The sequence below is a fragment of the Chelonoidis abingdonii genome, chromosome 1 (genome assembly GCF_003597395.2).
Source record: "Chelonoidis abingdonii isolate Lonesome George chromosome 1, CheloAbing_2.0, whole genome shotgun sequence".
NCBI classification, from domain to species: domain Eukaryota; kingdom Metazoa; phylum Chordata; order Testudines; family Testudinidae; genus Chelonoidis; species Chelonoidis abingdonii.
The window spans coordinates 116,155,473-116,179,032 of NC_133769.1; the positions used below are offsets into that span (position 1 = coordinate 116,155,473).

Consider the following 23,560-nt stretch of genomic DNA (forward strand, 5'->3'; position numbering starts at 1 on the left):
CATTTTACAGAGGGAGGACTGAGGTACAGAAAGGTTTCAGGGGCTTTCATAGATCCCAAACATGTAAGCCGAGCAGGACCATCAGATCATTTAGTTTGGCCTCCTGTATAATACAGGTTGGAGAATTTCAAAACCTTGCCCAAGATTACCCAGTAGAGTCAATCACAGACCCAAGGTCTTCTAAATACCAATCCAATGCCCTGGCTACTGTACCATGCCTGAACTGTACATCCTCCTTGGTATCACCCAAAATAATTGCCCTGCCTCCTCGGCAATGACACCTTTCACATACTTGTAAGTGGTTATTATCTGCCCCTCTTCTGATTTATCATTTGTCCATCAGTGAGGCATCTGGTTTTATTTTCTATAATGATTTGCCACCAACAGTCTGAAGGTCAAAAATAGTTACAGCTTGCAAGAGTGCCCTCTAGAGCCAATTAGAGCCTGCTCAACCTGACTGGGTATCAGAATGGCTAGCAGGAGTCACACTGTCCTTGAAAAGTGGAGACTTTTCTACAACACACAGCAGAGATTATGGTGCTGACCATTCCTTGCCTCATGTGAAAGTCTTATAGAATTTAATTAAAACTTACAGCCTTGCTATTAAATTCTACAGGATGATTAAAACCGCTATAGAAAGGTAATCATTTTCTGTTGAGTTCTATAGACATTTTTCATATAGGAGAAGTATCAGGCATGAAATGAAGAGCTTCCCAAATCCAACATATGGATGGAAACAACCTCTCCACCTGCTGAATTTCATCCCTAGTAAGTTGTATGGGATGTTCCCATACATGGGTTTCCATAGTACTTTCCATCAGGGAGCTTCAAAGTGCTATATTAAAAGTGCAATTAACAAATTTATGTAAATGAGTTGGGAGTCATTGACTTTCACTGGCAGTTGTGCTTCTAGTATACACCAGAAAGAGTTGGCCTGTATAGCTGTATAGTGTAGATGTAGTTTATTCCAGCCAAAAAAAAAAAGCTTTTCCTGGTATAGCTTATACCAGTTCCCTAAGCAAACGAACTTTTCTGCCAGGGTAAGCGGGCCTACACTCTGGCTTTTGCCAGGGTAAAAGTGTCAAAAGAAATCACCCCCTAGCCAACATTACTGTGCTGGCACAAGTTTCTAGTGTGAACCTGGCCGAAGTGACTTGCGGGAGGGAGTTCAAAAGAGCCTAAGTCTTGTAACATCCTTACCACAAGGGAAGTCACCTCCTTTTAACTGGTGCATAAACAGAGAGCAAAAGGCCACCATTTTCACATGTGGGTGCCTGACTTTAGGCTTCTAAATCATTGTTTAGGCCCATAGTTAAAAGTGGCCTGATGTTCAGAGGTACAGAGCTCTGGCTGTCACTGATTTGCGCAGGATTTGGGTGTGTTCGCTGACTCAGAAAATCAGGCCAGCTTTTACTTAACTGCATGATTCCACATTTATGCACCCAGATTTGAAAATGTTGGCCTAAATGACCTGCGCAAGGTCATAGAGAATCAATGGTAGAACCAAGCACAGAACCCAGGAGGTCCTGACTCCGACTCCCCAACTGGAAACACTAGAGAATGCAGCCTCGCATCCGAGGAAATCCATTCTCCATGCTCAGAGCTGTGCATCAGGGGCTTGCTATAGCATGGCCTCCCCCTCAGTCATCCCCCTCCCTGCACAGTATGCATTCACACATCTATATTCAAAATAAAAAATGCTTGGCCTGGACCAGAAAGAGTTAAAGGGGTTACGAAGGGTTTCGCTGACCTATTTTCCAGGCAGGCACCCTTTAATCTCCTTTGGAGACACCTTCGCACAAAGGCTGGTACAGCAGCTCAGCTGGAGCCAGGATTTAACGTGGAGGAACTTGTCCTGAAGAGATTAAAAACGGCAATCGGGCACTGAACCTTCAGTCAAACTGGCAGGAATTTCTAATCAAGGGAAAGGGGAGAGAGGAAAACAAGGGAGATGGGGAGCAAGATGTTTAGTGGACTGACAACACAGCAGCATTCAGAAGTACTTTCCGCCCATACTCTAGGACGGGGTAGGAAGGGCTGATGGCCTCTGCTTTGCCTCCAATGATATTAAATATCACAGCATGCCATCAAAAAATGAAGATTCCTAAATCCTTGTGGCTCTGGGGCCTCCATACCCCCTCGATCTGGCTCAGGAGAGGAGAGGAGTTTTACAATGAGTGTCTCCAGAAGAGAGAGTTGAGTGACTGGTGTCACCAAGCAGCTAAGAAATTTAGTGGCCCCATCAGTAGCGTCTGAAGCCTACATCAATTACCAATAGCATCAGTCGAGAAACATCATGGAGAGAAAGGGCTTTGGGATTTTAGGAACTCTGCTGGTGAAAACTGAACAGTGAAGCTGGCTTAGTTGGGGGACCCTGATGGTGTCAGCTGAATGCTTGTGAATGTCAATGTGCATTACATTCACAGGGAGGAAGAGGAGAAGAAGAGAGAATGAAAAAGGAAAAGGCAAAGAGTAAGTGATGGAGCGGAGAGAGAGAGAGATGGAGAAAGAACAGGGGGGAAATTAAAAAGGGGAATGGGGGCAAAGAAGGGAACTGGATGGAAAAGAAAGAGAGAGAATTACAAACACATGCACACACCCAAGCAGAGCTCAGCCAATCAGTCCTCCTTCCATCTTACCTGAGGGTCCATGAGACGAGTGAGGTCTGGGTAAAGGTAGAACAGGACTCCCTGCATCGCCCCCGGCAGAGAGATTCCCCTGATCAGCAGAACTACCAGCATGAGGTATGGGAATGTGGCAGTGAAATACACCACCTGGCAGGAGAACACAACAGAGCAAATGTGAGAGGGCAGCCTGGGGAAAATGGCCAGAAACCTAGGACACCAATGAAACTTGCCACAAGAGGAGCAAGTACAGTGCAAGAGCAAATTAGAAAGGCCAGGATGAGACAGGATCAGCAAGATAGGGGCAGGATTACTATGTTTCAGGTCTTCTTTAAAGCAGAGTAGAAAGCAATTAACTTTTATTGATTAGTTAGAAAAGTCACAATGTGGCCATTATATCTACAACTAGATAATCCCTCTTTAGTCTTGGCCCTGGGTCTACACTGGGAGGGGGAGGGTTTGATCTAAGTTACACAACTTCAGCTACATGAATAACGTAGCTGAAGTCGAGTTACTTAGATAGACTTACCGTGGTGTCTTCACCGCGGTGAGTTGACTGCTGCTGCTCCCCCGTCGACTCTACCTGTGCCTCTCGGGGTGCTGGATTACAGCTGTTGACAGGAGAGGGCTCAGGAGTCGACTAGACTAGACGCGATAAATCGATCCCCACTGGATTGATCTCTGCCCACTGATCCAGTGGGTAATGTAAACATACCCTTGGTAGTGATCTAAGCACCAAGCCTGGTCTTAGCTGGCATAAGTCAGGCTAGCTCCACTGAACTCAATGTAGTTCCATCGATCTACACCAGCTGAGAATCTGGGCCCTTATTTCCATCTGCTCATTCTGACAGGAAAGCAAAGGAAGGATTCATACCAAGCAAGTCTCTCCCTAGCTAGGAGTAGGCCAGGAGAACACAATCTAAAACTAACTAGATGGATGCAAACAACAGCAGCTTGTCCTGGTACATCTCCCTTCATGATGAGACAGTCCTTGGGATATCATCAACAAATTGTCAGTAGTAATAAGAATTAGTCTTCTTGTTGAGGTGAATGTAACCTAGCAACAAATAGCCATTTCAATTCTTTATTGAAGTAATACAGATATGCACTGGGTGCCTGGGTGTTGTAAGACAGAAGCCCATTTAAACTGTGATGTCACATCAAAAACCTTGTGAGTCTAAACTTACCAGGTCTGTCTGATCAGCAGAGCCAAGGGAAACAAATAGATTGGTAGGTAGGGGCACTTGTGCCATTCCAGAGGGTGCTATTGTTCCTGTCACTACTACAGTAGTTCACAAGTTGTGATTACAGGTGGAGAAACAGTATGTGGAAATGATGGGTGTATCTATATCAGTTTCTGGACTGCTGAGTTCCATACTTATGTTAGAGCCAGGATACAGTCAGCAAGTTCAGAGAATGTGATGGTTTTCTGGTGTCTGAAGCAAACAATGGTTGTCTTAACATTCACATGCATTCAAGGTATGAACCTGATACGTTTTTTCAACATTTGCCAGAGCAAGAGGTTTCTAGTGGCCACCATCCTGTCTCCCTTGTACTGAAGCATCATCATTGAGCACTGGGACTAGCAGCTGGCATTTGGCTGAGACAGGGCCATCCAGAGGATTCAGGGGGCCTGGGGTCTTCAGCGGCGGGGCCTGGGGCGGAAGGAACACCCCCGCCACCAAATTGCCGCTGAAGACCCGCCCTGGGACCCACTACCGAAGTGCCGGAAGGACCCCCCACCACAGGTCTTTGGAGAACTTCGGCGGCAGGTCCTGGGACGGAAGAACCCTCTGCTGCCGAATTGCCGACAACGACCCGGAGCAGAAGAAGGTCCAGGGGCCCAGGCCCCAAGAGAGTTTTCTGGGGCCCCCAAAGCAAGTGAAGAATCCCGCTCCAGGGGCCCCAAAATACTCTCCTGGGGCCTGGGGCAAATTCATGTTTCAGCTGTTCCTACATAAAGAGCAACGCTGAACAAAGACATCCCATCAACATCAGGACCGAGTGACTTAGAGCCATTGCAAGGCATGTTCTAATACTCAGATAGTACAAAATAGGGGTCTTTACCATTAGGCTTTGTTTTATGCATCATGTGTTCTACTGCTTAGCCTACTTCCCTTATGAATAAGATGGACTTAGATATGTTGGAAAGCCTTTACTTTGGCAAAGTAGTTGCATTCCTTTGAGGAATACTGAAGTCCAATGTCAGTGCTAATCCTTTCTGGGATTCTATGTCTTGCAACTATAACTTGGGTTATTGTGGTACATTGGGGATTGTTCAAACTAATTGCTATAGTAATCCACAACAATGACATACTGTAGTCTTCATTGTTCAATGTAAACAAATCAGTGCCCATGGGTTGACATGGTTTTGTTGGCGTTTCTTGCAGTATCACTGATGCACTTGCATTTACTATATACTTTTTAAGGCATATCAGACATCTTAAGACATGATGGTTCACATGTACTAGGCCAAAAGAATACGTCAAAGTCTCTGTTTGGACTTTTCCATAGCCATGTGCCTAGTGAGGTTTATCTCCGCATATTTAGTCTGAATGCAATAAGATAACTGTTTTTTCATCTTCAAAGGTTATTCCACATGAGAGTGAAAGTTCATCTATATGGTGCCTGTACTGCATGATGTGAAATCATTTTCTTTCTAATTTCTCCCCATCCATCCAGTATTACTTGTTTCATTTGTTCATCCTTCCATCAGTTACCTCTAATCTTCGTCTGTATGTTGGAAGATTTTATGCACTTGCATACTAACTCCAACATTTGTCTTGACCCAAGAACTAGTCAGCATTAGCACTGGGGGGGCAAGGGTGTATTTTCCTGGAGATTACACAATTTGCCCATTATCCCTCTGCAACTGAAGACCCTGTCTATAACCTGGGTGGTGATGCGATGAGTGGTTTTTTTCTGGACTGATCTAAGCAGTTAGTGGTCAGATTCAACTGCGACATATGCTTACATATACTAACAAAAGGGATTGTACTCAAATACAGTTACATACATGCATGCATGCACATACATTTTCCCATTTGTGCATGCTGTTCTTCTGGTGGCATGAAGGACTTCGATATACAACATAGTTACTAGCCTTCCTAGAGCAGTGCTACACCAATTCCCTTCCCAGACCTGTCTGCTGATAGTTGTTATGACCAAAGTAAGAAAACTACTGCATCCGTTTCTTTTATTAGGATCATCAATCATTGGTATTGCAGTGGTGCCTAGAAGCTCCCATCAGGAACTGGGTCCCCATCATGCAAGGCATTCTACACACACATAATGAAGATGATTCCCTGCCCCAAAAAGCTCACAATAGAACTATGTTCTTTATATTCTGCCATATTTCTTATACAAGAATTGCCCCCTCTTCTGCAGGATTAGGTGGTAGTTCCATGTCCTCTACCACAGTGATGTTTGTGGATCTGGATTCATTTTATCTGCTGTAAAGCAATCTCCAACCCATCTTCTGCTGGAATGCAAATCATGCTTTTTCCTAGGTCAGGTGTGCATCTTTTTCTCTATCATCTCCAGTGGTGCTGAAACTAGGGGTGCTGGGGCTGCTGCTGCACCCCCTGGCTTGAAGTATTAATAACAACCCAAATACATGGTTTCTATCATCAGCACCCCACTATAAAAATCGCTCCAGCACCTTTGGTCAGCTCTGAAGTAGGTAAGGGGAGAAAGGTGTGCATGATGTCCTCCCTTTGAATAAGGAAATACTAGAATGTCATTGATGATGGCTACAGCTCCAATGAATCCTTCACATATTTCATCAGCCTTGCACTGTATTTTATCTCAGGCTCAGATTGTGTCAAAAAGGTAAGTGAAGGAATCCATAGCCACAAAATATGTGGTCTTTTGGATTGACAGTTCAGGACGTTTACTTGACTGACTCTCTGACCTTGCATCCAGGAATCTGAGGTAGAGGTAATGACATTAAAAGTGATGTCTTCAAATATTGGCAAAGGTTTTGCGACTCATTTAAGGTCTCAAGGATTGATGCAGGCTCCAAATTTGCCTGTTGAGGGCTTCTGTACAGTAGCTAGCAAGTAAGTCCAGTCTGCAGGCTGTCGATTTAATAATTATCCCTGTATTTACTATGTGATCTACTACCTGATTCAGGTGATCAGAGTATGCAGGTGAGGTCTTTCCTGGCCCACAGATGAGTAGGGTGAGAATTGGGGTAAGACAAAAGGAAATGTTTGATGGTAATAGCCCATCTGCTTTGAAGCTTTCTGTGGGAATATCAGGTTTTGCATTCGCATTTGGATCTAGAGATTGCACCAGTTTTAGAAGTTCAATATCCAGACATGATTCCAGGCTCATAAAATGGTGCTGCCCAAGTGCCCGCAACAAATAATTCAGGCTTCATTGTGGTAGCTGTATATCTGCTTTTTAGCTTGCATGGGCTCTCTCTTTTAAGTTTTTCATTTAATGCCTGCGAGTAGCTGCTGTTAAACAGGCAGTCTCAATTTGGAGAATGTTTTCTCCGGTTTAAGAATGTATCCAGCAATGTGAACATCTGGGTCTAATGAGATATTACTCGATGCTTGGCTCAGGCACAATCTTTTTATTTCTTGAACATTGTTAGCACTAACCATGTTGCTAGAAACCTTGCTGGGATCAGAAACATTGTTCTGTCACACGCTGGTCAATAACATACATGGTCATGTTGAGTCAGAGCCACGTGCTTCTGCAAAGTGATTCCATCTGTGACAATCTTCTCCAGGAAAATGTCCATACTCATGTGTCTTCCTGGATATCCATGCACAGTTTTCTGTGCCTTGGGATGCATGAGATCGCTCTTGCTGCTTTTAGTGGGGGGTGATTTCAGGTCACACTTTGTCCCTTTCTTTTGGCACCAGGTAACTCCTCAATACTGGCAAAGCCTTTTCCCCTCGGATAGGCTTGCGTTCCGGCAGCCATTGTTTCATGCTGGGTTTCTGTACCTTGATCAGCCCTAGCTGCATCTAGGTCTGTTTCTAGGGAAAGCGGAGCTCCTTCGTTGAGAAGCGTCTCTCTGACCATGGGATCTGTGCCAAAGAAATTACTCCCACTATTCTTTTTTGTTAAAATCCTTTGGTGTTTTTGCATGGAATATGTATCTAGCATCAACTGGGTTTACTTTTTGCATAGCATATGCTTTGTAAATTAGTTTGCAGTGCCTTAGCATCATGCCTGCTAGTAGTCATGTGTTATAGACGCCTCGGCCTTGTTTCACCAGGCCACAGCAGTAAGTAACTGCCTTTTTCTTCTTTATATTTTGCTCCATAGGAACCAGAAAGGATTATCTTCACAAGCTGATTTCCCTTACTCCACCCCTCCTACAAATTCTTAATAGATTTGCCAGCTTCTGAGGCCATAGTGAACTCAGGAAAGCCACTGACATCCATGCTATCACTCACGGCAAGTGGATTCGGTCAGCTCTACCACCACGTAATGGTTCTGTTTTGGCTAAAGTGCGTGAAGAGGACACTGTTTGTTATTAAAATCTTTTTATGTCCCTCTGCACTTGCTGACTCCAAGCATAAAGCCGGCTGGGAATGGTTTAAGAGGGGGAGCAGAAACTAACTAACGATCTTATAGAACATACTACTGTCATTTGCATTAACAAAGATCAAGGAAGCAGGGATGGATGGAGTCAGGCCAGAGTTACACAGCTCTGTTCCAGAAGAGAATGAGTAAGAAAGAATGCAGGCAACCAAGGAAGTACAGCTAAGGTGAGCAGGACAATTAACGATAGTCTCATCACCAAGGGTAAGGGAGGGCTTAGTAGCTGAGCAGATTAGGTCGGGGTGCTTGTCATGGAGCAGAGGAGTTATTCTCTCTTTCCCTGTTAATTCCAGTTTCCCTCCATCCACTGCCCATTATTGCATTCATTATCATTTGCACTTCCACTATGCCTTTTATTTGAAGAAAAGTTGCTTTACAAACACGAGCGAATTATTGCCTACCTGACAGGAGATGGGGCATATCTCCTTGCAACACCCGCCTCCTCCCTCTCCCGCTCCCCCGCCCACCCCCGACCTTTGTTAAAGGACCCTGGTGTATGGTGTAGTTCATCTGCCTGTCCACTTCCCAAACTAGTCATTTGCAAGCACTGCAGACCAGGGCACACCAGACTTCAAAGCACTGAGATACAACACTTAGGTTCATAGAATCCAAGCCCAGAAGGGTCCACTGTGATCAACTAGCCTGACCTCACGTGTAACACCAGCCATACAACTGCCCCAAAATAATTCCTAGAGCCGATCTTTTACAAAACATCCAGTCTTTATTTAAAAATTATCCGTGATAGAGACTCCATCATGACCCTTGCTAAATTGTTCCAATGACTGATTACCCTCATTGTTAAATATTGACCCCTTAATTCCAACCTGAATGTAGTCTAGTTTCAGCTTCCAACCATAACATCATATTATGCCCTTCTCTACGAAACTGAGGGGCCCATTATCAAATATCTGTTCCCCAGATAGGTACGTACCTAGATAGACTAATCAAGATAACCCTTAACCTTCTCTTTGTTAAGCTAAATAGACCGAGTTCTTTGAGTCTATCACTATAAGCATGTTTTCTAATCCTCTAATTAGTCTTGTGGCTCTTATCTGTATCCTCTCCAATTTATTAACATCTTTATTGAATTGTGGACACCAGAGCTGGATACAGTATTACAACAATGGTCACACCAGTGCCAAATACAGAGGTAAAATAACCTTTCTGCCCCTACTCATGATTCCCCTGTTCTACATCCAAGGATCGCATTAGCCCTTTTGGCCACAGTATTGCACTGGAAGCTCACGTTCAGCTGATTATCCACCACAACCCCAAAATCTTTTTCAGAGTCTCTGCTTCCTAGGATAGCATTCCCATGTTCCATTGTATACATTTAAATCACATTGTTTGCTTGTGCCTAGTTTACCAAGCAATCCAGATGACTCTGTATCCATGACCTGTCCTCTTCATTTACCATGCTCCCAATTTGTGTGTCATAAAATCACTACTGATAAAGTTTGCAGATGTTTTTTTTTCCAGTTCATTGATATATATATGTTAAATAACAGAGGGCTAAGAACTGACTCCTGCAGGACACCACCAGAAACACACCCACTCAATGATGATTCCCCATTTACAATTACATTTTGAGACTCATCAGCTGCCAGCTTTTAATCCACTGAATTTGTGCCATGTTAATTTTATAGAAACAAGATGGGTGAGGTAATATCTTCTTTTGGACCAACCTCTGTTGTTGAGCAAGACAAACTTTAGAGCCAGACCGAGCGAGGAGGAGAAGGAAAAGGAGAAGAAGAACTCTGTATGGCTTGAGAAATTGTCTCTTACTAACAGAAGTTGGTCCAATAAAAGATACTATCTCATTCACTTTTGTCTCTTTAATATCCTGGGACTGACACAGCTACAACTACAATGCATGTTAATTCTATATCGTTCTAGGTTTTTTGTAATCAAAATGTCATGCAAAAAGTGAAACACCTTGGACATTCTTGGATTAGTGATCTCTCAGATTGGCAAATAACTCACAAATAATTCAGTCAGGAAGTGGGTGAGCAAGCAGGAATGGAAAGGAGTAAGCTGGAGCTGTGTTACCCCAGGAGTAAATTCACTGGCAATCCCCAGTTCTATAACTTGTGCTAGGGTACAGTTCTCTTTGGGGCCAAGGGCAGGAATTGGAAAATTCCTTTGGCCCTGAGGCAGAGGAGGCCCTTTGGTCCTTCAGGGTTTCCTTAGCTATCACCTGAAAGATTTGGAGGCTACTCTGAACCCCAGCTGCCAACTAGAGAAGGAATGTTCTCCCTAATCTTTCTGTATAAGTGGGGGACAGGTGGCTGGCACATCACACATGCCCCCAGCTAAAAAAGATCCTTTAAGGATGTGGGAGAAGCATCAGCCCATGCCAGGTAGCCTCCCCTGAAGACCCCAATGGAGGGAAGGTGGCAGCTCCTAGAGGACCTGGCCTGAAGGAGTGTGAACGTAGGGGGAGAGCACTGGGCCTCCCCGGCAGACATTTATTATAAGAATGGGTCCCAGTGTTTTCTGGAGTGATGAGGTAGCTGGGGATGGTAAAAGGGAGTCCTATTTGGGGGCAGGGTCCAAAGACAAGTTTTCTTCTTGGAGGTTCAAATTCAAAGAAACCCATCTGCACCCATCCTCTGCAGATTCCAGTTCACAAGCCCCTTTGGGAGGTGAACCCTGCTGGGCTTGCCCAGCGCTAGAGGGAATTGCCAGCTCTCATTCGGTCTGAGAGAGCTGGGTTTCAGCTCAGGAGCTGCAGCACCTTGGACTGCAATGAAGGCGGAGGCCAGACCTGAGCCACGCACTCACCTTGCCTGTGGACTTGACTCCTTTCCAAATACAGAAGTAGCAGATGACCCAGGCGAGCAGGAGGCAAAGAGCCAGCTCCCAGCGCAGGCTCCCCAGGTGCTGCATACCAGCAGAAATCTTCAACACTCTCCTCCTGGAAAGGCAAACAGACATTGAATCTTGCTAAGTTCAGCCATTAGATCCTCAGTGACCAGCCAGTCCTCAAGAGCCCCTGGTGATGCCTTGCAGATTAGGGAGATCAAGCCCTACCCCTGGACTGTGCACCTCGGGAAAGTGCGAAGGACATTCCTCAATTGTTTCCCTCTCAGAAATGAAAGGCTCAGTGGGCAGGGTCCCAGCCTAGGGGGCAGGAGACCTGAGCACCATTCCCAGCTCTGTCACTGACCTGCTTGTGCAGGACACTTCACCTCCATTCCCTCTCCCTCCCTTTGTCTTGTCTATTTAGACTGCTGGGTCAGGAAATCTCTTACTAGGTGAATGTACAGCACCTAACACAGCATGGCCTCTGATCACAGCTGCTGCGCACTGCATAACAAATAATAAGATTTCCCTACCCCTTGGAAGTGCTTTAAACCAGCTGGTGTTCTGACGTAGATCACAAAGGATCCTACATGAGGACCACCCTCAGCAAATTCCTTCCAACCCCGTTATGTAGGATGAAAAGGGGTTGAGATCACACGATATAAAGGTATTCCCCTTTAGGAGCCAAAGATGCAAGGCAGCATGTGCCATGCCCAGGACTGTAGAACCCCATGTGACAAAGCAAGAGAATAATGGAGATCACTGAGGACTCTAACTACATAGCAGCTTCCCACACTACTCTTTCCCACGCTACTCCCACGCTACTCTGCTACTCTTTCCCAGCTGTGCTGCCCCAGCTGCTGGAGAATGGAAGTTGCTGGCCTCTCCCACAACATCGCCCACACCCAGAGATCAGAAGACGAACGCCTCATCTGTTCTGCAGTCCCAGCCCACAAAGGTTGGGCCAAGCAACACCCTAGAGCCTCAGCAATTAGAGGCAGGTGATGCACATGTGCCCTCTCCTGCTGCATCATGCAAAAACTAAAAGATGCACCTCATGGAATGCCAACAATCCAAGATGGGTGATGCACTTGCACCCTTTCCTGCTCCACAGTCCCATCAGCCAGGGACCAAGAAAATATCGGCTCTCCCCATCAACAGCCCCACACAAAGACGGGATCTCACAGAGCCCAAGGGAAATCCTCCTTCGCTTTCTGGCATTTCCCCATCTCACTTATTTTCCTAGTGCCAGCTAAATGGAGGCCTCCGGCATGAATGCAGCAGTGAATGGCACAAGGGTATACAGCACGAAAGGACCCTGACAGGGTACAGGAGAGTAATAGTAACAGAGCATGGGATTATAGACGAAGCGCGCACCAAGTGCAGCTCAAGGGAGCCCCAGAAGGGCACACAATACAATGCAGATTTGCATCTTTCAAGCAAACATCTACCCTCTTCCCCTGGCCTCTATCCTCCATTTCCCAGCAACTGAGAGCAGAGCCTGCTTCTCCCCTGTATCAGAGGCTGTGACCGAAGAGCTGGAACAATGGAAATTTCCACTCCCATGTGCTGTTGTCCCAATACTACAGAACTGTTCAAAACATTGATTTTAACCTCAGTCTCTTAGCTGCCAGCCACAGGCACAGCAGGGAAGAAATGCCAGCACTGCAGCTCACGCTGTACATGTGACAGTCCGAGAGAAACCACGGGAGAGAGAAGAGAGGAGAGTTACTGAAAGGCAGCATGAGAGAGGAGAGAAGCTGACTATGGACAGAACTGTTTGCTTATTAACAACACATTGACACAGCTCCTCCCTCCCAGAAGGAACCCCCTGGGCTCCAGTGTAGATTATAGAGGTCAGAATCACATCCCTGTGCTCAACTGGAGCTGCCACAGGTTGCTGCTCAACAGCACACAGCAGCTCTGCACAACAGTTTGGGACACGCAGGGAGGAACACTGCAGCCATTTACATCTGCAAGGGGGATTTAGGGTCGCCGAAGGGAGTTTACTCCGACTGAAATGAAGCCAAGACACCGTGCTTAGCAATTCCCCTCTTCCCACCAGGGGCTGTGGAATCTTCAGTGATCACAAGCCCTTGTTTTTACATCTTATACAAATGTCCCCATCCTCCAGCCCATGGTCAACATGCTGGGCGGAGTACTGATGCCAAGGGAGAGTCCCACCTGCTGAGTCACCAGCACTGAGTCCTGCAGCGCTAGTGTTTCTTGAGGGTCCCCCCAAATTCACACACTGAGAAGGCCCAACCTTGCAAGATATGAGAGGTGTGGCTGCTACCCTATGGATGTCCACTGATCTCACCCCATTTCCAGCTGTAGAATCATAAAATCATAGGGTTGGAAGGGACCTTAGGAGGTCATGTAGTCCAACCCCCTGCTCAAAGAAGGACCTAATCCTCAACTAAATCATCCCAGCCAGGGCTTTGTCAAGCTAGACCTTAAAAACTTCTAAGGAAGGAGATTCCACCACCTCCCTACGTAATCCATTCCAGGGCTTCACCACCCTTCTAGTGAAAAAGTTTTTCCTACTATCCAACCTAAACCTTCCCCACTGCAACCTGAGACCATTACTCCTCATTCTGTCACCAGGTACCACTGAGAACAATCTAGATCCATCCTCTCTGGAACCCCCTTTCAGGTAGTTGAAAGCAGCTATCAAATCCCACCTCATTCTTCTCTTCTGCAGACTAAATAATCCCAGTTCCCTCAGTCTCTCGTCATAAGTCATGTGCTCCAGCTCCCTAATCATATTTGTTGCCCTTCAGTGGACTCTTTCCAATTTTTCCACATCCTTCTTGTAGTGTGGAGCCCAAAACTAGACAATACTCACCACTGCCAAACACAGGGGAATGATCACGTCCCTTGATCTGCTGGCAATTCTCCTACTTATACAGCTCAAAATGCCATTAGCCTTCTTGGCAACAAAGGCACACTGTCGACTCATATCCAGCTTCTTGTCCACTGTAAACCCTAGGTCCTTTTCTGCAGAATTGCTGCCTAGCCACTTGGTCCCTAGTCTGTAGCAGTGCATTGGATTCTTCCGTCCTAAGTGCAGGACTCTGCACTTGTCCTTTTTGAACCCCATCAGATTTCTTTTGGCCTAATCCTCTAATTTGTCTAGGTCCCTCTGTATCCTATCCCTCCCCTCCAGTGTATCTACCACTCCTCCCAGTTTAGCGTCATCTGCAAACTTGCTGAGAGTGCAGTCCACGCCATCCTCCAGATCATTAATAAAGATACTGAAGAAAAGTGGCCCCAGGACCAACCCTTGGGGCACTCTGCTTGATACTGGCTGCCAACTAGACATGGAGCCATTGATCACTACCCGTTGAGCCCGACAATCTAGCCAGCTTTCTACCCACCTTATAGTCCATTCATCCAGTCTATACTACTTTAACTTGCTGGCAAGATACCGTGGGAGACCGTATCAAAAGCTTTGCTAAAGTCAAGGAATAACACGTCCACTGCTTTCCCCTCATCCACAGAGCCATGTACTGCCAGTGTTTTCCACATTATACTAGCCCAGGATGAAATTACAAAGATAACCCATAGAGTAACTCCAAGGCCACTTCAGCTTCTCTCTAGAGCGGAAACAAGGGCCAAGTTCATCCCTGGTGCAACTCCATTGATATCCTACGTTAGCTCCACTGTGTCAGTGGAGTTTATACCCAGGACGAACTTAACCCAATGTGTCAAGAAGAGATTTGGACTGAAAATCTGCAAACCCATTGGGCTACGCTGAGAAGGGATATGATCATATAAAGAGTGACCATGAGCAGGCTGAAGAGAAAAAGGATATGGGAGAAAAGAGCAGAAAGAGAAGAGCAGTTGTGTTGTGACCAAAAGGAGAGAGAGAGAGAGAAGATAACAGAAACAGGTAGACGTGAGAAGAGAATGATCAGAGAATGAGTAGGACAAGGGGCAGGAGAAAGAGCAGTGAAGATGAGGTCTGTTGGCAGAGAGCCAATTCTAACCTCATTTACCCCTCTGGATCCCTCACTGAAGTCAGTGAGACTACACAGGTGTGGGGACAACATTTGGGTGAGAGGGTGGGAAAGACAGGGAGGATCTAAATAAGACAGGATGCCAGAGCATCTTCTCAGGCACACCTGTGTAAATCCAGAGCAACTCCACTGACCTCAGTGAAGTTACTCTAAATTAACAGAACAGTAATCAAGAGCAGAATTTGGCCCATGTTGTTCTCCTGGGTGCTGTCCCGTTTGAAGTGATGTGAAAACCCTGAGGTGTATAAACTAGGAAGTGCCTGGAGGGGCTGAGAATCCTTGTTGGGGATTGTAACTCCCAGAGGAATCAGAGAAACACAAGCCTTTCACTTACTCCCAGAACTCGATGACAGGGGAGGTGGCATTTTCAGTCGTCACATTTAGAGAGGAGTTTGCCTTCTGGAATTCCACGCAATTCTCTGCAGGACAGGTCCAGGGAGAGAGAACATAAACAGATACAGCTGGAATAACAGAGCCCCTGGGAAACACTCAGGGGTGAAAGTAACTTAAAGGACTTACTGTTATGCAGGGCGGCCGGGCTCTTGGGCAAAGTGAGGGGGCAGCTCTGAGCCCCCGGAAGTAGCAGGGCCTTGGGCAGAGGGGGCGGGGCTGGGGCCAGACTCCCCCAGCCAGCCCTTCAGCACTGCACAGCCTGCACCACCCAGGGCTCTGGCAGTGATTTAAAGGGCCCAGGGCTCCGGCAGCCCCGGGCCCTTTTAAATTGCCAGGCCTGGGGGAAGCTTCTCCTTTTGCCCACCTTCCCTCCCCCCCAACAGCGGCCCTGCCAGTACAGTGCGTAAAGCGCTGACGCAGCAGCGCTTTAACATCGGCTGGGTACCGGCGTCCGCTTTCTTACCAGTATGCCAAACCAGCCCACTTTCACCTCTGGAAATGCTGCAGATCCCCTTTCCATCCAGCAGCATAATGTTCAAAGGGAGAAAAATATTTTAAAATACTTATTCTTGCTCAGAACAAGAGGTCCTTCCAGGGCAGGGTTGGGGTCCCATTGGCAAAGCAGTGCTGGGGAGAAACCAAGGACTGTATGGTGATAAAGGTTAAATTCCCCTTTTCCCTCCAAGGGAAGGGGTCAGCCTCCCAGGTAGGAACGGGCTCCTATTATTGAAGCAGAGCACAAGAAGCAGAGGGCTGAATATAGACTGAATTTCCCTCCCATCCCCACAGCTGCCAGGAGAGGGGAGTCCCTCCAGGACTGTGATCCGTTGTTAGAGCAGCATGGGGGAGCCTGCATAACATACCAACTGGTTAACTGCTCTGATCAGGCATAGTGAAAGGCTGAAGTCAATGGGAGCTGGGGGTGGCTGGCACATTAGGACATTTTCTTGAAGAGATCCAGCTTATCAAATGAGCCTCTTCTCCTCTACCATCAGCAGGACTGATGTTGTGTCAGGTAGTATGGCAATAAACCAGGCCTCTTCACCACTAGCACTGGCCTTGGTCCTTTCCCCACAGCAGGCTGGATGTTGCTTTTTCAGGTTAGATGGTATTTGCTGGTGGCAGGTTTTCCCGAGCAAACTGATAGGGAGTTGGAGAAGGAGAAGAGATAGAGGGGAATTCAGTGTTACCTGTGTTCCATTCATGGTCACAGCTGCCCCAGGGAAGGTCTATGGTGAACGAACTGAAGAGGTAAAACAAGGCCCAGGCCAGGACGATAATGTAATAGAAATTCAGGAGGACGACGATCACCTGGGAAGCATAACCAATTCCTGCAGAGAGAAGGGCCTCAGTGTTGATAAACAAGGAGAGGAACATGAGTTGGAACAGCCTCAGGATCAGAGCCTGCCACAGCACCCTGCTCCTCCCAGCACTCCAAACCCACCTCTGTCTGTGCTGCCCACTGCTCTGGTTCTCTCCCCCTTTTGCCCACCTCCTCAACTGTTATTTTGGGATTTCCATGCTGCAGTGTGAATATTGGCATGGTGACCGATCCATCCATCACCATCTTCCCAGTGATATCCAGATTACCTTCCACTGCCTCACATTATCATGGCAGCCAGTGGAAGCTTCCCTGGAAGACAGACATCCACATAAAGAAAGCGTTTGTGATCTACTGCACCTGGGGGCTGCAACTGTCAGGGCAGTTGCCAACAGGTGTCAGGGTTTCCTCATGACCACTGCCCTATCCACATTGCTAAGTGGCAGGAGAATTCTGGCTAGAGTCTGTAGAGACTAATGAGTACAGCAAGGTCAGAATTACACTTTAATGTCACTGGAACCAAACTTTTGCCAGCAGAGGAAAGAAAAAAAGAGTCAAAGCTATGGAATAATGTTTAAAACTGTCCTGGATGTCAACAACCTCCAAAGGCAAAGCACTGCACACATTGGGGTCCTCTATAGGCCAGAGTCTCCTACACCTTCAATTCAGACACAGCTGCTGTGATGTCCATGGTTCAAGTAAACCACAGTCTATTATGAGCTACTCCACTCAGGTCTCACTTTAGGGAATGATGCAGGAGCATTTGCAGAGCGGGGTGGGGTGGGGGGAGAAGGGTGTTGTTTACAGGTACCCCGAGCAACATCTGCCAGCAGGCATCTCTGTAAGGAGCTCACAATAGGAGAATGGCTGCAGAGTTGTAGCTGTATAGGGTGCTCCAAGCCATAGCAGTTCCAGCCTCTGCAGTGTTTTCCTGAAATACTGCCCCCTGTTAGTAAGGGATGATTCCTCTGGGAAAAAGGTTAAGCAGGCTTTGCAGGTAACTCATTACTTCATCTGAAGGTAATGGAGAACGGGAGGTTTCCTGGTCCGTGAGGATCTATGAGTGGACTGAGCAGTCCTCAGGGAGGCACTCTAGGAGCAGCCATGCCTGAGGAGATGTGAGCTGCTCTTTGTGTTTTCACTTAATGTAGTTGTTTGTTAATAAAGCCACGGCCCAGGAAGGGATGGGAGTTTGAACTTTGTACAGTATGTGGATTGTACTTGCACAGCAGAGTGAGCAGCCACCTATTAACGTAAAGAAATAGAAATTTATCCCACTGGTCCATCTAGCCAAGTGGCCTCATGTACTCTGGTAACCCTCAATTAATTCTGTAGCTATCTCCCTGGCTTTCCACACCACCTGGTGTTATGGACAGAATATCTTGCAACCGTTTCAGGGAAGTTGGAACATGAAGGTTTTTTATTGAATTAAATATGGAAGTTAGAAGTGTCTCTCCTGTCATTCAGTTCAATATTACACTCAGTTTTGATTTTGCTCAACCTCACATTTTCAGTTTTCAATGTGCTAAAGTTTTTATTTGAGCAGCAAACTACCAGGTAGAAGTCATCAAGGGAGAAGTTGGAGGGTTTTAGCAGATGGACAGGAGACAGCTGAGACTTTTGGTAACTAAGAAAGCATTGGAAGTGTTTGGATTGAGTGATAAACACCCCATTGGATGATTATGCTAAAATGATGTTATAATTGGGTTTGAGAAATTAACACCACATTAAAAAGACACCTCTCAGAGCTATTGTTTCAGGCTGTCTGCAAACTCAGAAAGATGACATGGCATCTGTTTAAATGTGAGTTCATAGATTTTAGGTTTTCTTTGCAATTATAAGGGTTACACCAGTTTTAATTATTTAAATAAAGTTTAGATCCAGGAGCACAATTCTGCCTGTGGGCAAATTCCATAGCCAGAGCTCACACCTCAGAGCAGGAAGTGAAGAGGGCTGGTGATGTGATTTGACAAGGAGAGTGAACGTGACTAGAGTTATGGGAAAGGCAAGAGATTTCTTTTCAGCACCATTTTGAATGAACAATAAGGGAGTGAGGGGAAAGTCAAGGAGACTTTTATGGCAGGCTCTCAACAATCCTCTAAAGCATCATCACATATTGATGGTGAGGGAAGCAGCAGAATACCAGATGAGGTACATCATGAACTGATCTGAGAGGGTAAACACAATTCTTCATGGTAACATCACAGGCATTTCCAAAGAATTTCGCAGAGAACAGCTTGAGTATAGTGGGAGGGTCTCTTTTAAGAGTATAGATGTCCCAGCTGTAGTTCCTGACCTTTGCATTACATGTCCCCTCATCCCCCCAACCAAAAAGGGGTTGCGCTTGAGATCTACTCACCTTCAAAAAGAGGGCAGAGCTTCCGCCAGGCGGTGACCCCTCCCTGGCTGGTGTACTGCCCTAGAGCTGTCTCCAGGAAGAACACTGGGATACCACAGGTGAAGAGGAAGATGAGATAGGGGATAAAGAAAGCACCTGGAAGATTTAAGCATTGTACATGGAAAAGAAAACATGTTAGACCATTGACCAACTTAGACCTGGACTGAAAAATTCCCCCAGGACAAAGAATGCTCCAAGAAGGGTCCCTGAGAAAGGAGACACAAATGGCAATATGGGCTGCAGAGAACAGAGGAGGGAAGGGCCAGGATGCAAGGGCTCTAGGAAACAAGGCAAAGAAAAAAATCCTTATCAATTTATCAAGGAAATGGTACTAGCAATATCCCAGTTCATACACGATTACTGCTTGCACAGCTTCAACCATAGTGTGAATGAGGCATTAAAACCTGAAGGGGTATGAAGACAAACCTGCCAGTTGTCTCAGAAGATTAAAATCTGCATCTGTGGTGAAGAGATCAGATCATATTACACAAGTCTTGTTATTACTTCAACTGTAAGCTCTCCTGGGCAGGGTCTATGTCTTTACATGTATTTGCACAGGCCTACGTGGCCTATGTTCTCGCAAATTTTAGCATGAGTCTCTTGATAGTTTCTTAAAGCCTCAGCTCCTGGAGTCATGCAATTCCATGAGAATCTCAGATTCATCTTTTTATAAATGTTTCTAGCTCTTAGGGTGGAGAGAAAAGCTTAAACATGAACCCTAAAGGCTCAAAAACCAGAAGGCAAATATAAAGAAACTCCAGACACACACACACTTACACTTCTTTAAGAAATCTCAGCATTTTTTTGGAAACTGATTTATAATTTTTGAATGCTTGGAGTGGTAATACTCAGGATGCTAACGTACAAATATTGGATAAACTCAGCCTGCTCCCACCATTCCACCCAATTTGAGTTTTTGTTCATCTTGCTTCCTAGCAGTTAATAAGCAGAAGCACAACTGAAAGGAAAGTAGTACAGAAACGTATTTCACTCACATTGGGAGCTCAGTCCTGCTGCTACTGGAGTCCATGGCAAATTTCCCATTAACTACAGTGGGAGTGAGAGGCCCAGGGAACATCAGAAGAGTAAGAAATGAATCAGGTCTGTGATTACTCCATGCTGGGGTAATACTTGCAGTTGATTCTCCCACTACTCAGCTGAAGGGAAAGGTCCCAGAGCTAGTCTATCCTCCCTGCTTTATTAATGCATCATCAAAGTTGCTCAGTTAATATTACAAAAATAACAAGAAAGATAAACTTTACGATGCCTGCACCAACAAACAGACACATTGCACAGCTTGTCTATTTCATGGACACATTTAACAGTGAACACAGAAATGCCTCCTTCCTTTTGCCTCCAGGGTTTTTGAACCATGGCCCATTATAGTGCATGCTGGTAGGCCAGTCTAGACTTTATTATACGTAGCAGAAATAAATGGGAGATGAGTAGACTCGTGTGGATCAGATGCTAGCAAGTCACCTGGCAGACACTGAGGGGTCTGCAGAGTCCAACATGACAGTGACAGTTGAGAAATTCCACACTTTTCCAATGAAAATCCCACAGTAATTACTGAGCAAAACCATGACTGGACCAGGCCCAGGGTCTGCAGAGATTAGAACTAATGGGTCAGCCAGACGTCAATGTGCTAGGAAGGCCCTGAACCTGCAAAGATTTACCTGCGTGTGTAATTTTACTTACGTGAATAGTCCCAGGGACTTCAACAGGGATTTACCTACGTGTGTAGCTTTACTTATGTGAATAGTCCCTATTGAAGTCCCTGGGACTATTCACACAAGTAAAGTTAGGCACATCATAAATCTTTGTAGGATTAGAGCCTAAGTCTGTAAGGGAGGGTGGGAATATTATGCGGAGCTGCTCCAAAATTTTCTAATGAAATCTTGTCCAAAAATGCCCCATATTGAAAATTTTAACAAAATATTTTAAATAAAAAATTTTCATTAATCAGTTATTGTTTTCAGTTTTCAAATGAATTGTTATTTAAATACTGTATTTTGATTTAAAACACACACGTCTTGTGTCTAAGGTGACCAAAAACCTTTTTGAAAAAAATATTCCAAAAATTGAAAACATGGGAAATAAAACTTGATTCACGTTTTCAATTAAAATGTCACCAAAAAATGAAACCAGTTATAATTGGTGTATGTAATTAATTTTTATTTGTCAATGAGCTCTAATCTTGAATGATTTTATTTTAACAGCTTTTCACTTGTTAGTGCAACTTGCAGTGCCAGGATGCTGGGGAGGAGAGAGTGGGGGATGAGAAAATTACTTTTTGCCTAGACACAAAAGTTGTACCACTTTAACTATGCTGGTATTGTTATACCAGTACATCTGCCTAGTGTGGACAGAGTTATACCAGTATAAAGGTGCTTATATTGATATAGTTCATTCCTATATATAGTTTATTCCCCTTCTCTCATAGGAATAGTCTATGGGGGACCTCATTTGTGCTGATACAACTGTGTCCATGCTAGGCTTGTACTTGTATAACCAGATTGGTACAAAAAAAATCACACCCAACCACCTGTGTGTAGACCAGGCCTTAATCATGTCCCCAGAGTAGCAAGGTAACAGCATCCTTCCCACTCACAGTAACTTGATCCACCAAAAGTTCTGAGGATGCAATACTTCTATCTTGCATTTTATTGGCTCAGGCAGTCATCACTCAGTGTCCTGTTGGGGGAATTGTGGAGGTGGAGTTCTGGAACAAGCCTAGAAGCTTTCCTTCTCTCTCCTACCCATATAGTTGAATTAAGCTTCTTAACGAAATCTCTTGTTTTTCAAATCTGCTGCTACTCCAGTACAGTTATTCTCACACCACCATATACCCTACCTCCAAGCCAGCTGGCATCCTGCTGATACAGGAGTGGGAACGGTTTTAAGGAAATTAATTTTTTGGCCAGAAAAGTTTTCTAAAGACATCTTTGGGTGAGCTGCAGGAGCACCACGGTTCCGCTGTGTGTATCCAAGTGGTTCTGGAGTGATCCCATGGCACACACAGAAGGTGCTCCAGTTTACATCACATCAGCATTGGCTTGAGAATGGATCTGGCTGACAACCATTTTACCTAAAGGAGTAATTTGTGCTGAATGAAATGGGTGAACTTGCTCAGAAAAACTCAAGAGCTGTTTCTCTGCCTGGTTCTCCTACTCTAACGGGCTCTTTCAAGGTTTAACACTGTTCCTGTGCACTAATTGCTGCTGTTATTAAATGCCTTCCTCCATCCCCAGGCCAGACCAATACTGTAACTGTGAGAAATTGCAAATTATAATGAACTTCATTCAGCCCTGAATTAGCAAAGCTCCTGCGTCTGCTTTTCTACTTGGTCCTGACACTCTGCCATTGAAGTCTGCCCAGGCTAGTGCGGAAGTAGACTGGTCCTTCTATAGAGGCACTGGGCTATGACACAGAAAGAGGCCGCTTTACTGACTGAATGGGAGCCCAGAGGTGATGATTTCGCCTCCTCCAACAGAAAGGAGTTCAGCCAGTCAGATGCTTTTGCTTCAGAATTGCTCTCTCTTGTTTTTCAAAGTTCAGTGCTGAGCTAAAGCTGGCCCCTTTGGTTGGGTTGCTATCTTCCCACACAAACTTTGAAAAATAATCCACATGAAAGTAATGTTAGTAAAAGGGGCTGGCTTGAGAGCTCTGGAGGCAAACGTCCTCTCCTCACGCACAGAACAGGCTCACCAGGGGACAGCAACACCAGCCTCCCCACACTGTCCCCATCCCCAGGAAGGTTCAGCCCTGAGGCAGAGAGGCCATCTCCAGGAACAAAAGGGGAGACCAGTCTTCATGGCCTACTCACAGTCCTTGACCTCTTTTGAGAATGTCCTCAAGGCTGTTGGTGCCATGTGGAGCGGGGTGTCTTTCTGAGGGGGACCTCTGTCCAGTAGGAAAAGTACTGCAGCCTCCTTCACTATTTCACACAGGCAACCAAATGACCTCCCTTACCTAGCAACAATAGTTGTCTTGGGCTTCATCCACTTGGACCCTGAGCTCTGGCCCTCCCTCTTCCTCAGGATCTCTGGCTCTCTCTAGTTCAGGGGTTCTCAAACTTTATTGCACCATGACCCCTGACAATAAAAATTACTTCATGGCCCCCGGAGGGAGGACCAAAGTCTGACCCCACGTGAGTCCCGCTGCCCCTGGCTGGGGGACCAAAGCCAAAGCCCCACCACCCTGGATGTGGGGGGTGGGAGGGCAAAGCCGAAGCCCAAGGGCTTCAGCCTCAGGCAAGGGGCCTGTAAACTGAGCCTTGCCACCCAGGTCTGAAGCCCTCAGCCCTGGGTGGTGGGACTCAGGCTACGGCTTCGGCCCCAGGCAATGGGAGTCCAGCTTTGGGCCTGGGCCCAGAAAATCTAATGTCATCCCTCACATTAAAATGGAATTGCAACCCACTTTGCTGTCCCAA

General features: G+C 45.9%; 1 protein-coding gene across 4 annotated transcripts in view; it reads right to left on the bottom strand.

The window, feature by feature from the left end:
* The window catches only part of SLC6A13 (solute carrier family 6 member 13), a 62,182-nt gene that overhangs the window by 30,763 nt on the left and 7,859 nt on the right, over positions 1 to 23,560 (bottom strand). For 3 of the 4 annotated variants that reach the window (XM_032796723.1, XM_075069374.1, XM_032796724.2), the window contains 5 exons: positions 19,090 to 19,224; positions 16,600 to 16,740; positions 15,351 to 15,435; positions 10,974 to 11,106; positions 2,640 to 2,774 (listed from right to left, as the gene is read on the bottom strand). In XM_032796723.1, the coding sequence (XP_032652614.1) occupies positions 2,640 to 2,774; positions 10,974 to 11,106; positions 15,351 to 15,435; positions 16,600 to 16,740; positions 19,090 to 19,224 (629 nt within the window). The remainder of the gene's footprint in view (positions 1 to 2,639; positions 2,775 to 10,973; positions 11,107 to 15,350; positions 15,436 to 16,599; positions 16,741 to 19,089; positions 19,225 to 23,560) is intronic. The other variant, XM_032796725.1, reaches the window with a different exon arrangement.